Source organism: Mustela erminea, chromosome 7 (genome assembly GCF_009829155.1).
Source record: "Mustela erminea isolate mMusErm1 chromosome 7, mMusErm1.Pri, whole genome shotgun sequence".
Taxonomy (NCBI): Eukaryota; Metazoa; Chordata; class Mammalia; order Carnivora; family Mustelidae; genus Mustela; species Mustela erminea.
Genome location: NC_045620.1, coordinates 23,319,753 through 23,333,279, shown reverse-complemented (window position 1 = coordinate 23,333,279; position 13,527 = coordinate 23,319,753). Strand labels below are relative to the sequence as shown.

Here is a 13,527-nt window from a genome sequence, read left to right as displayed (position 1 = left end):
TAAAGAACCTATGCGCTCAACACCAAACAAACCAAATAATCCAATTAGAAAACAGGCAGAAGACATGAGCAGACATTTCTCCAGAGATGGGGTCCTGGGTGGCTCAGTCAGTGAGCGTCTGCCTTTGGCTCAGGTCATGATCCCAGGATCCTAGGGTCTAGCCCTGCATCGGGGTCCTTGCTCAGTGGGAGGCCTGCTTCTTCCTCTCCCACTCCCCCAGCTTGTGTTCCTTCTCTTGCTGTCTCTCTGTCAAATAAATAAATAAAATCTTTAAAGGAAAAAAAAAAAAGGAAGAAGACGCATAGATGGCCAACAGGCACATGGAAAGATGCTCAACATCACTCATCATCAGGGCAATACAAATCAAAACCACAGTGAAATATCACTTCACACCTGTCAGAATGGCTATGGCTAACATTAACAAAACAGGAAACAACAGATGTTGGTGAGGCTGTGGAGAAAGGGGAACTCTCCTACACCATCAGTGGGAATGCAAACTGGTGCAGCCCCTCTGGAAAACAGTATGGAGGTTCCTCAGAAAGTTAAAAATAGAGCTACCATATAATCCAGCAATTGCACTAATGGGTATTTACTCAAAAAATACAAAAACACTACTAATTCACCTCAATGTTTATTGCCACATTATTTATAATAGCCAAATTATGGATGCAGCCCAAGTGCCCACTGAAAGATGAATGGATAAAGATGTGGTATATATACATATATACAGCAGAATATTATTTGGCCATAAAAAAGAATGAGATCTTGCCATTTGGAACAATATATATGGAGCTAGAGAGTATAATGTTAAGCAAAATGTGTCTGTCAGAGAAAGACAAATACCTTATTTCACTCATATGTGGAATTTAAGAAACAAAACAAATGAACAAAGGAAAAAAGAAAGAGAGAAAGACAATCCAGGAAATAGACTCTTAACTTTAAAGAACAAACTAATGGTTACCAGAGGGAGGTGGGGGGATGGGGAAATATGTGATGGGGATTAAAGAGTACACTTTAAGAGTTAAGAGTACACCCATGATGTGCACTGGGTGATGTATAGAATGGTTGAATTGTTACATTGTACACCCAAAACTAATATGACACTGTTAACTATACTGTAGTTAAAATTTAAAAAGCTTCATAAAATTATATATTTATATTTATATATACTAATATATATGTATATATATGAGTATACTTATCTTGATGAACGCTGAGAAATGTATAGAATTGTTGAATCATTATATTGTACACCTGAAACTTATATAACAGAGTGTTATATAAATTAAATTAAATTTAAAAAATTATAATTAAATTTTTAAAAGGTAAAAAAATAAAAACAACCAATGGCTGTTATAAAGACAATCAAACATGTGTCTCCCGACTGAAGTATACAACACCACTTATGAGCCATTTTTGCAAAATTAAAACAAAAAAATCTGAATGATGAAGCCTCTAGATCTTAATATCAACTTACCAAAAAACAAAACAAAAAACAAAACAGACAACATAGTTCCTTCAACAAACAAATTTCAGTGAAACCAAGAAGTAGTTCAAGACAATGAAAAGACAAGCCACAGAGTGGGAGAAAGTATTTGCAAGACATACATGATAAATAGCTTTTTTTAAATAATTTTTTTTTATTTATCTGACAGAGATCACAAGTAGGCAGAGAGAGAGGAAGGGAAGCAGACTCCCCGCTGAGCAGAGAGCCCAATGTGGGCTCGATCCCAGGACCCTGAAATCATGACCTGAGCCGAAGGCATAGGCTTTAACCCACTGAGCCATCCAGGTGCCCCTGATAAAGAACTTTTACCCAGAATATACCAAGAACACTTTAAGTTGAGCAATAAAAAATTTTTGATTAAAAAGTGGTCACAGACCTTAACAGACACTTCACCAACGAAGATACACAGATGGCAAAAAAGCATATGAAAACATGCTCCATGTCAGGTGTTATCAGGGAAAGGCAAACTAAAATAACAAGATACTACCACACACTAATTAGAATGGCCAAAATCTGAAACACTAATAACGCCAAATGCTGGTGAGAATGTGGAGCAACAGGAACGCTGTCATACATTACCGGCAGGAATGCAAAATGGCCCAGCCCCTTTGGCAGACAGTCTGGTAGTTTCTTACAAAACTAAACCTACTCTTACCACATAATCCAGCAATTATGCTCCTTGATAATTACCCACAGGAGCTGAAAACTTATATCCATGCAAAACCCAACACACAGATATTTACAGTAGCTTTATTCATAATTTGCCAAACCTGGGAAGTAACCCGGATGCTTTAGTAGATGAATGGTTTAATAAAACGGTACAACCAGACAACGTTCTAAAAAAAAAAAAAAAATGAGCTATCAAACCTTGAAAAGATGTGGAAGAAAACTAAATGTATATTACTAAGTGAAAGAAGCCAATCTGAAAAGGCCGTATACTACATGATGTTCTGGAAAAGGCAAAACTATGGAGACAGTAAAAAGATCAGTGGTTGCCAGGAGTTGGGGGAGAAAGGGATGAATGGGGGAATTTAGAGCAGGGAAATTACTCTGTATACTATAACGGTGAATCATGTCATTACACATTTGTCAAAACCCAGAGAACATACAACACCAAAAGTGAACTTTAAGGTCAACTATGTACTCTGGATAACGATTTGTCAGTGTAGGATCATTGATTGTAACAATGTTCGGCTCTGGTAGGAGATGTTGGTATTGGAGGCTATGCAGGCGTGGAAGAAATGGGTATATGGGAAATTCTCTATATATTCTGGTTAGGACTGAAATGAACCTAAAACTCTTCTAAAATATAAAGCCTACTAAAAATTGATAAATTCATTTCCTCGGTCACAGAGAGCCCCATTTCCAGGCGTCAACAGCCCCTGTAGTGGTTACTCTATGGGACAATGCAATCATTCTAATTGTTCTATTAGAACATTCCATCAACTTGGAACGGTCTGTAGGAGAGCACGGTTCTGTATCTTCATTGTGGTGGTGGTTACATGGGTGTCCAAGTTTGAAAAAGCTTACAAAAAAAGGATGAACTGGCTGCAATTAATTGTATGTAAATTATATCTCAACAAAATCGGAGTTTAAAAAAAAAATAAAGAGAAGACCTATAGACAAGAAGACAATTCAGAAACAGATCATCTGAAATCAGGATCCCTGCTTGGATCCTGATTCAAACAAACTTTATTTATAAAATATCCAAAAAAAATTGAACATAATTAGAGACTTGGAGATTATTAAGGAATAATTGTTCATTTTTGTAGGCGTGTTTTAGAGGTACATTCTGAAATACTTAATGGGTGAAATGATCTAGTATGGATAGGGGGTTATTATCCTGTTCTCCACACTTCTGTTGTCAGTTTTTCATAATTAAAAGTTTAAAACCTCACTTCCTCAGAGGCCTTCCCTGCCCTCCCTCCCTAAGGTAAGCTAAGATTACCTCCCCTCATTCTTTTCTAGCATGCATCCCATTAGCTTCCTGGCACTTCCCCAATGTGATTTTATATTATCTACTACTTTATTTCTCTCCACTAGAATTTAGTTTTCCCGAGGATAAAAACCTTGCCTCGTCCACACGGGCCACTACAGCTGGGGCTGGGGTGCCACAGTGTTTGTGCTAAAGGGTGGGAGCACAGACTTGGGCCAGAAGTGACAAACCCATTCTTAACCACATCCTCCCCAGAGATACCAGAAGACGGGAGCCTTGAAAGGAAGAAAGATTCAATCATCAACCCCCCTGGGGTCTGTGCAGTGGGTTCAGCTGGACTTTGGGTTTAGCTGTTTCTCCAATGGTATGAGAAAAGGAAATGAGATTCACAATGGTTTTTTTTAGCCATGAGATCTTTTCTTTGAACCAAATCTCCCAAGACAACCCAATAGGTAAAACAGAAAAACAAGGGGCACCTGGGTGGCTCAGTGGGTTAAAGCCTCTGCCTTTGGCTCCGGTCATGATCTCAGGGTCCTGGGATGGAGCCTCGCATCGAGCTCTCTGCTCAGCAGGGAGCCTACTTCCCTCTCTCTCTGCCTGCCTCTCTGCCTATTTGTGATCTCTCTCTGTGTCAAATAAATAAATAAAACCTTAAGAAAAAAAAAACCCAGAAAAACAAGATTGTCAAAAGCAGGTTTATTGTCACAGTTCAAACACAAAAGAAAAAATCAACCAGTGGTTATGAGGAGTCCAGGAAAACCTGTCCCAGTAATGCCAACTTGGAGGTAAAGGGCTGACTCGGGCAGCTGAGCAATGGGATTTTCGGCTTGGCAGGCTTCTTCTCCCTCGCCTGGTCATGGCTCTCGGGTGAGGAGACCGTGCCTGGCCGTGTTGGCGGTTGCCACGGCCCAGAGCTCATCGTTTTTTTCTGAAATCTCGACCTGTTCCGTTTGAGGGAGTAGAATTCCCTCATCAAGTCTTCTACTTCCCACTGCTCCTCCTTCAGCCTCCGGCAGCAGTGCAGGGCAGCGGGGTCGATGGGGTGCGCTTCGGTGTTGAAGATGTAACCCCCGGCCCCTAGGATGCACTCCCCGTAGGGGGTTATCACCGCGTCGAAGGTGGAGCCATTGTTGTGGATGAAGTTGGCCGGGTCGAACAGAAGGTAGAGGTATTTCACGGTCTCGGCCAGGAAGAAAGACTCCATGCGGTTGTCCAGCTTGTGATCTCGCAGATCTTTGATCTGCCACGAGGAAGAGGGAAGCGAGTCAGAACAGCGGCAGGGGACAGCCGATGGGGCCGCGGAGCCATTAGCGATTTCCGCTTGGCTATGGAGCAGCTGAGCACCAACCCAGTGGGTTGGAACCCTAACATATAGTTATAGAGTAAGGCTTAGGGGTCACTCCTCCCGTGAAAGCGCTCTGTTGACATCCCACTTCATAAAGACTCAAAACCAAAGTCCCGATCATGGCCTGAGCGGTCCTCCGGGTCTGGCTCGGGCTCTCTCCCTTGATCTCGCGGGTCAAGAAAACAGGTTGTTCCGTTGTTCCGTGAACAAGCACGCCCGCACTGCCCTTGATCCTACCCTTGTTGTGACCATACACAGATCGACTCATCCCCTTGAATGACACTAAAAATACAGCGTCATTTACTTAGCTAATCTCCCTTGATGGGCCTTAAGGTGGTTGCCAAGTTTTTGCTACTGCCATAACCAATTAGAAGTCTGTAAGAAGAAAAATTCATACTAAGTTCACAGTCATGGATGAGTAAGTTTACTTCCTACATTTATAGTCGCGTCTCAGAATTAGAGATACATTTTCTTAAAACTAATTCTCGGTGGACATCTATTTTTCACCAAAAAAAGTGACTAAAATATGGACTTGATGTACCGAGAATTATTATTTGTCAAAGGCCAAAGAGTCTGACGCCTATTCCCATCATTTGCCTTGGAAGACCTCCAGAGGGCTTTCATTTTCATGGAAATAAGTCAAATATTTTTAAGAAGTTCCCATTGGGCTCATCCACTTTGGCTTTTCACAAAATACAATATGTTAGACACTAAAACATACCACTGCTTTATTTTCTCCCTACATATATAGGTCCTTTAAAATAAATATATCTCTTAAATAGAAACATATATTTAAATTTTTAATTTTAAATTTTTAAAAATTCATATAAAATTAAAAATTTATATATTTAAATTAAATATATATATATGTATGTATGTATACACACACACACATATTCATATTCTACTTGTAGAATATAACCACAGCAAAAAATTTTGAAAAAAGAAGGATTTTGGGGGAGGGGTCTGTTTTTAATCCCATACCCTAAAAATCCTCTGTATACTTTTTGCTGAATTTTCTTCCAGACAATTTTCCTACACATCTGGTTTTTACATGTCCCTAATGATGGTTTATTAATAGCTTGCCTGCTTAGGTCCTCTAAGGATGTGACATGGCTCTTACCCTTGACCCTTTCAATTCCTTTTCCACAGAGCAGCCAGAGTGATCCTTCTAAAATACAAGTCAGACCATGTCTCTGCTCTGCTGTCAGTCCTACTACAGCTTCTCCTGTTAAGCAGAACAAAATGCAAACTCTCCCCAGCACCTCTTCCAAAGCCCTACACCATCTAGCCGCTTCCTCCCTCTGGGATTTACCTCTTCCTCTTCCCTCCTTGCTCACTCCATTCCAGCCATACTGGCCTTCTTTCCGTCTCCCAACTACATGTTTGTTGTTCTTCCTACTAAAATATTTGCTCGGGGGCTGGTCTTTGTTCACTGCTAGAACCCTCGGTCTAGCATAGTGCCTGGCACATAAAAGACATTCAGAAAACATCTGTGAAACTACTGGACTATTTCATTAAGGACCGCCAGATTTGAATATAAGGCCATGGGACTCTATTTCCCTTCTAGAATCTACCTTACAGGCCTTTCCATAAAACTTTTTACAAAATGTGCCCCAGTAAAATAAAGGCATATGTATATCTCTAAGGTCCCTTCAGTGCTCCTATGCCAGAGGCTCGTTAGCAGCAGAGGGAGACATTTCTCAACTCTTGGGCCCATGGAAACACTTACTGTTGCAAATCCACACTCCACCTTGCTGATTTTTTCAATGGATTCCACAGCATCTCTTCCGAGTTCTAAGAGGGTGGGGTCCCCCGTGGCACGGTAGAGGTACATTGCGCTCTCAATGAGTTCTGTAAAGTCCAAAGCAGACCCTTCTCATCCAGGGGCTGAGCAGGGAAGGCTCAGGGCCCATTTCAGGCAGTGAGAGACTCCTTCCCTCCATACCTTGTCCACAGGGCCCCAACCAGGAGGAACAGGGGATAGCTCACACAGTGCTGAATTTCCAGAGCCGAAATACCCAAAGCCTGAAGTGGAGATCAACCTTAAAACTGACCATGGACTTCCAATCCCAAGGGAGAGAGAGGCAGCTAGGTTCTGGGATGGGGAGGTGGCAAAGGTTACTCCCTGTCTCCCAGTATCTGTCCTCTCCTTCTTCCTTAGTAACAGCATCCTTAACTATAGCCATGTACACCCAGCAGCCAGGTGTGAGACTAAGGTCCCTGACACCATAGAGGGACATATAAGGCCAGAAGTGAGAGAAGAATAAATGTCTATCTTAATTAAGCTACTACTTACTTTCTGTCACTCACAGCCTAACCCAAACCTAAAACTTGAAAGTATGAGGCCCTTTGTCATTATGAGGCCCTTTGGAGACGGGATGGACAAAAAGATGAAGGTTAAGATATTCAAGAGGCAATCTTCAATCTAACAAAGAAGGAGCCACCAGTACACCAGGCCCAGAACACGGCGATAGTCTTGTCCGACTCTATATGCACAACCGGAATTGGACATTCAGACATGGGCCCCATTTTCAGATAAATATTGGGCAACAGAAGTTGATCGTGATGAGGAGGTTTATTCTGGAGAAAAGAAAACCCAGGATGTGTTTACTACTTTCAGATATCGAGCTAGTATAGAAAAGAAAGATTTGACTTCCAGAGTGACCCCAGTGGGCGGAAGGTACAGCCCAACAGACTTTTCTACTTCTTCCCCCATCTCTTCTCAGAGAGGAGAGAACTCTCCCCTTCCTAGACCAACCTCTCCTCCTGATCGCCTTCCCTGTTCCCTCCTGGGCCTTGGTCAGCACTTTTTTCCCTTTTGATTTATTACTGCAAACTCTATTTCTTACTTTTGGAAAAAAGACCTCTGCCTGTCCCCCAGTTCTTCCCCACCTCTCCCTCCTTTTCCCCATGGGTCTCTAGACAATTGCTAATCTGATGCTCATATTCTAGGCACAGGTGGGGGCACATCTAGTGGTAAGAGAACATGCTGTGTGCGTTCAAAGAAAGAAAAGCTAGGGAAGGCTCTTGTCCTGCTGCTAGCAGGGGCTGGCTCAGTGTCCCCAGGGCCCAGCCACTTTGTTTTCTTTTTCTCATACATAGGCCTACATGGGCTATCGTCGTCGTTTTAATTTCTTCTATTTTGACCAACTATCTAGAACAGCGTGACAGCCCAAGGCCTAGACTTGGACTTAGGCGGAGGTAAAGGCCCTCAGACTCTTAGGCCAGGTTCTATGCTACCATGCTGCTGATCAGATGCATGTACCAGAGCATAAGACACTCATCAATCTAACGAAAAAGCACTACCTTATCTCCCATTCGCTATTGTTTTAGGGTAGGAAGGGTGACTAGCTAAGGCGATTACTGGATTCCCGGCTGTGCTGCCTTACTTTCCACTGAGGCCTTCCGGCCAGCCCCTCCTGCAAATGGAACAGGGTGCCTCTGGAAGTAGTGAGCTCCCTGTCACTGGTGCTAACTGAACAAAGACCAGATAACCACTTGCCAGGGCAATGACAGGGGACCTCAGTTAGAAGGCCTCTTGGGTTCCCTCTAACTCTGAGAATGCACAAGCTTCCTTCCTATGTTTAGCCCCAAACTGTCTTCATCTCATCTACTGGTATCACTGGGTAGGATACCTTCTGAGGGTCTTCTCTTTAAAAAAAAAAAAAAGAAAGAAAGAAAGAACGAACAAGAACGGGAAAGAAAAGAAAAGGGAAAAAGAAAAAGCTGTGAGAACAAATGCATTAGAAATACCAAGAACAAAAAAAAGAAAAGAAAAGAAATACCAAGAACAGCAGACTCGAGGAATCAAAGTGACTAATTTGCTCTTTGCAGTTGCTGTTTTACTTCCTCTTCTGTTCCCCCTCCACAACTTCCACAACAACCTCTTGAGCCGGAGGAAGGAGATGGGGTAGAAGAGGGCAGAATGGGCAGGAGGCATGCGAGGGCCGGTCCCGCAGCTCAAAGGCATTCAGGTGGGAAGGTGGGAAGAATGTAACAATGGGAACGCAACCCCCTTCGGGGTGGGGGATGACTGTGTGCTGACTAAGCTTCCTTCCTCTGGCCCCTTCCCCCTCTCCTCCTTGCAGTACTTAGCTTTCCTGTAGTGAATCAGAGGCTCAGGGCTGGAAAGGAACTCTAAGACAGTTATCGAGTGTGGAATACCTTCCTTCTCTGAGCCTTGATTTCTGAGCGGCAAATGGGGAGGTGGCCAAGACCAGATGATTCATTCCTAAGGTCCATTCCAGAATTCTAACATTCTGTATTATAGAAGCATAACTCACGTGACCCAGTGATTTAGGAAGTTTGTGTACACTTCTGAAATCCCGATGGCAAGAACTCAAAAGGAGACAACCTGGCTCTTCCCTTTGCCCTCACTTGCTTAAGTTTGAAGGAGCCTAAGATTTAGCTGAGAGGCCTGGGTTCCAGTCCCACCTCATACACTTAGTCTAGGGCAAGCCAGCTCAACCCACTAAGCTTCAGTTTCTTTATCCGAAAATATATGGGTAGGTCATTCCTACCAGGAAAACCACCCAGAGCTGCTGGAAGCATCAGATGGGAAAAAATTAGCTTGTGAGCACTTGTGAGGCATGGAGCCTCACAGAAACATGAGGGTTTGGGATTTAGAGAACCGGAGCTTTTGGGTTGGGATGAGCCAGAGATCCTGCTTACCTGGCCGAAGAGGGTAGCCCTCTCGCTTCTCCACTGTGTATCCCTGAGGAATGTTGTAGAATTCTGGGAGCCCCCCAAACTGCTTCCATATAGTGTAGTAGTTGAGGAAGGTCCTCATGGCATTGTCAATGTCCCCAACGAGGCTCTGTAGGACAAAAATGGTTGTCAAGCCAGCAGCCACCAGGCATAAAAACCCACATACAAAAAAGAACTCACATACCACACCCCACATACAACTTCCAGGAAGAGACAATAAAGGCTTTGGAGCCACAAAAGCCTGCAATCAAACCGAGTCACCCATTTATTCATTGTTTGGCCCTTAGCCAGACACTTAGCTTCTCTGAGCCTCATCTCTCCCACACAAAACACAAAAACATTGAAGTTACTGTGAGGGACAGAGGTTGTATTCAAAGTCCCTGCTCAGTCCCTGGCTACTACAGTTTTTAAATAGGTAAGTCAGCTGTCTGGTTCAAAATTCTAAAAGTAGGAAAAAGGTTAATTTTTACTAAGTCTCACTCCTATCCCATACCCCAAACGAATCTGTATTCATTTGTAAACATAAATATGTGTGAGACTCTATTATTTTCCCTGACATAAAAGATCACTATTTAAACATACAGTTCTGTACTTGCTTTTATTCATTTAACAACTTTCATTAATTTTTCATCTATGTGCATAAAAAGCTGCCTCCCCCTGTCTATACAGTTGTGTAGTACTCCACTGCCTGGACCACAGTTTAACTAGTTCCCTATTAACAGCTAGTTGGATTGGTTGCAATGTTTTGCTCTTTGCTAGAACAACCAACAGTGTAGTAAATAACCTTGTACATATGTCACCTCAAACATATGCCAAGTTTACCTGTAGGACAAATGTCCAGAATTAGGATTGCTGGGTCCGAAAGTATACACATTTGTAATTTTATTAGCTGTTGCTAAGCAGCTAGTAATAGTAACATGAGCTTGCAAGGAAACAGCTTTTTTTTTTTTTTTAAGATTTTTATTTTATTTATTTAATAGAGGGAGAGAGAGCACAAGAAGGCAGAGCAGCAGGCAGAGGGGGCGAGAGAGAAGCAGGCTCTCTGCTGAGCAGGGAGTCCAATGCAGGGCTCCATCCCAGGACTTTGGGATCATGACCTGAGCCAAAGGCAGCCACTGAACTGACTGAGCCACCCAGGTGCCCCAGGAAACAGCTTTTTGACCTGACATTTTTGACATCTCCTGTGGGTGCTTCGTGGATAGAGCAAACTTACCATTTCCCCAAGAAAGCTCTCGGTCCCCTCACTTTCCCACAAAGTTGCCTCCTTACTGTCACCTCTCCCTTCTTAGTACACGGCACTTAGCAAATCGTGGCCATCCTTGACTCCTCCCTTCCCCCTCCCCCCATATCCATTCCGTCAGCAACTCCTGTCCATTCCATTCTAAACCATCACGGTCTGTCTCTCTGTACCTCCAGCACCGCCGCCCCATCTGGTCACCAGCATCTCACACCGGGATCCCTTCCACAGCCCTCTCACATCTCCCACCACTTGTCTTCATGCCCCTCTCCAGTGCTCTCTCCCCATACAGGCAGAGTAACTGCCTTCCTACAGACACCAGACCTCAGGGCTTCTCAGGAGTTCGGCATAAAGTCCAGATACCTCCCCACAGCCCTCAAGGCCTTGCATGACCTGCGCGCTGCTGACTTCCACTGACTGATCTTTCCCTCCCCTGGACTGTGGCCAAATTGCTTTTGTTTCTGGTAAACACCCAACTCTTTCCTGTCTCAGGACCTTCACACATGATGTTTCTCCGCTTGGAACATCATCCCCTATCTCTGATTCCTGAAATACCAGCTTTAGCATCACATCTCTGAGAGGCCTTACTCCCTCAAGTTTAGGTCCCCCTCCAACATTTTCTCTCAGACTTTCGCTTTGCGTCCTTCATTGCAACAGACTATTTTATGCATTTGTCTGCTCAATTTTTTCTTTTGTGCCTCACACTCTATAAACCGAACAAGGGCAGCGCCTGGAACGCAGCAGGCATTCGGATATTTGTTGAATAAATGAATGAACAAATTGAACGTATCTAAGCCTCCTTTCTTCATCTAGAAAGCAACATTTACTTCAGTGTGCTGTGATCATTCTGTGTCAAGTGTCTGACACAGAAATCATTCTCTTATAAATATTTATCACCTGTGTGTGTCAGTCACACAACAAGGCACTGACAAGATGTTCAATAAATGTCAGTTATTAGTGTTTTTATAGTCTCACAGAGAATGAACCCATGACCCCTGGTCAAGCCAGGAAAAAGTACCACACCAAAGGAGATGAAACGCTTTCCTTCCTTATCACACCCTCTCTTTTATTTTCTTAATTTTTATTTTAGGAAATTTGAAAAATAAAGGTATAAAAAAGTCACTCTTAACCTTACCACACAGATAACATAGTTTTGATATCTACCTTCCTAATTTATATTCTATTCAGAGTTATAGAAATTTTTTTTTAAATATACAGGAATAAAAATGTAATCACCTCCGCAGTAGAAGCTGTTTACATTTTTGTCTTCTATTTCATAACGTACTAAAACCAAAATTCTAGAATTATAATCAGTTTACACATAACATAATGCCTTTGTGTGTATTTTGTTATTGTTAAATCTACTTAGAGAATTTTTTAAAAATTTAATTATCACTCCTAATTTCTCACTATAGTCCAACAGTATGTTTCATTCCTTCACATTTTCTTGATTCTTGTCGCTACCTCTTCATGTAACACGGGAGTTTACATATTAATTTCTTAAAGTTGTATAATGACCCATTCCATTAAAATGTAATTATTCAGGGGCACCTGGGTGGCTCAGTTGGTTGAGCAACTGCCTTCGGCTCGGGTCATGATCCTGGAGTCCCGGAATCAAGTCCCACATTGGGCTCCCTGCTTGGCAGGGAGTCTGCTTCTCCCTCTGACCCTCCCCCTTCTCATGCTCTCTCGCTTTTGCTCTCTCTCATTCTCTCTCAAATAAATAAATCTTTAAAAGGTTTTTTTTAACGTAATTATTCATTTGCCCCTCCATTAGTGGGTATTTGGATCACTTCTAGGTTTTCTTTGTCATGAACTTTGTTGCTAGGAATATCTGTATACATGATGCATCTTTCCCTCTTGAATTACTTTCTTGGGGAGCATGGAGAGAAATGGAATTTGGCAGGGTCAAAGGGTGTGATCAGTGATATGGCTGGATTGGACAAGCAGGTTTCCCAAGAGGAATGTAGTCACAAATAGTTTTAAGGCAATAGAGTTCTAGATCCTCTACTTTCCTAAAATGGATCTGCTTGAAAAGATGCTTATAACACAAAGGCAGGCTATCTATTATCACTGTTTCCTTCACAGTTATCCTTCTGCCAGTTTACCTTCTCCAAAGGGTACCGACCAGCAATCTCTACCCATTCTGTGGAACACTGTCCTGGGGAATAAAGACTTCCTGAGCACCAAACTAGGTTAAATTTAAAATACTGGTTAGAGGGCACCTGGGTGGCTCAGTTGTTAAGTGTCTGCCTTCAGCTCAGGTCATGATCCCAGGGTCTTGGGATCAAGCCCCCCCACCAGGCTCCCTGTGGGAAGGCTCAGTGGGAAGCCTGCTTCTCCCTCTCCCACTCCCCCTGCTTGTCTCTCTCTCTCTCTGTCAAATAAATAAATAAAATCTTTAAAAAAAAAAACTGGTGCAGGTGTTGAAAAAATGAAATGACTCTAACCACCATGTAACAAATTCTTTTGTGTATCAGATGGTTCCCAATACTCTGCCTTCAAAAAACTGGAAGAGGATCTGGTCAAGTTGTCAGCAGAGGAATCATTAAAAATGATTTCTGATGACAGATTATGACTATTTTCATCATATAAAGAACGAACCATATAATACTGCCATTTTTGTAGGTAAGACAATGAAATACTGGCAGTTTTATATGGATCAATCTATTAAGTCAATGATTACAAAGAACTGAATGATGGGCACCTGGGTGGCTCAGCTGGTTACACGTCCAACTCTTGATTTTGGCTCAGGTCATGAGATGGAACCCCACAGGCTCTGCACTGGGTGT

General features: G+C 42.6%; 1 protein-coding gene across 1 annotated transcript in view; it reads right to left on the bottom strand.

Moving 5' to 3' along the window:
- Positions 1–4,124: 4,124 nt before the first annotated feature.
- EDEM2 (ER degradation enhancing alpha-mannosidase like protein 2) overlaps positions 4,125–13,527 on the bottom strand; it is a 31,449-nt gene continuing 22,046 nt past the window's right edge. The window contains exons 9-11 of the mRNA XM_032350872.1: positions 9,463–9,607; positions 6,521–6,642; positions 4,125–4,683 (exon numbers count right to left, since the gene is read on the bottom strand). Coding sequence (XP_032206763.1) covers positions 4,183–4,683; positions 6,521–6,642; positions 9,463–9,607 — 768 coding nt within the window. The 3' untranslated portion in view covers positions 4,125–4,182. The remainder of the gene's footprint in view (positions 4,684–6,520; positions 6,643–9,462; positions 9,608–13,527) is intronic.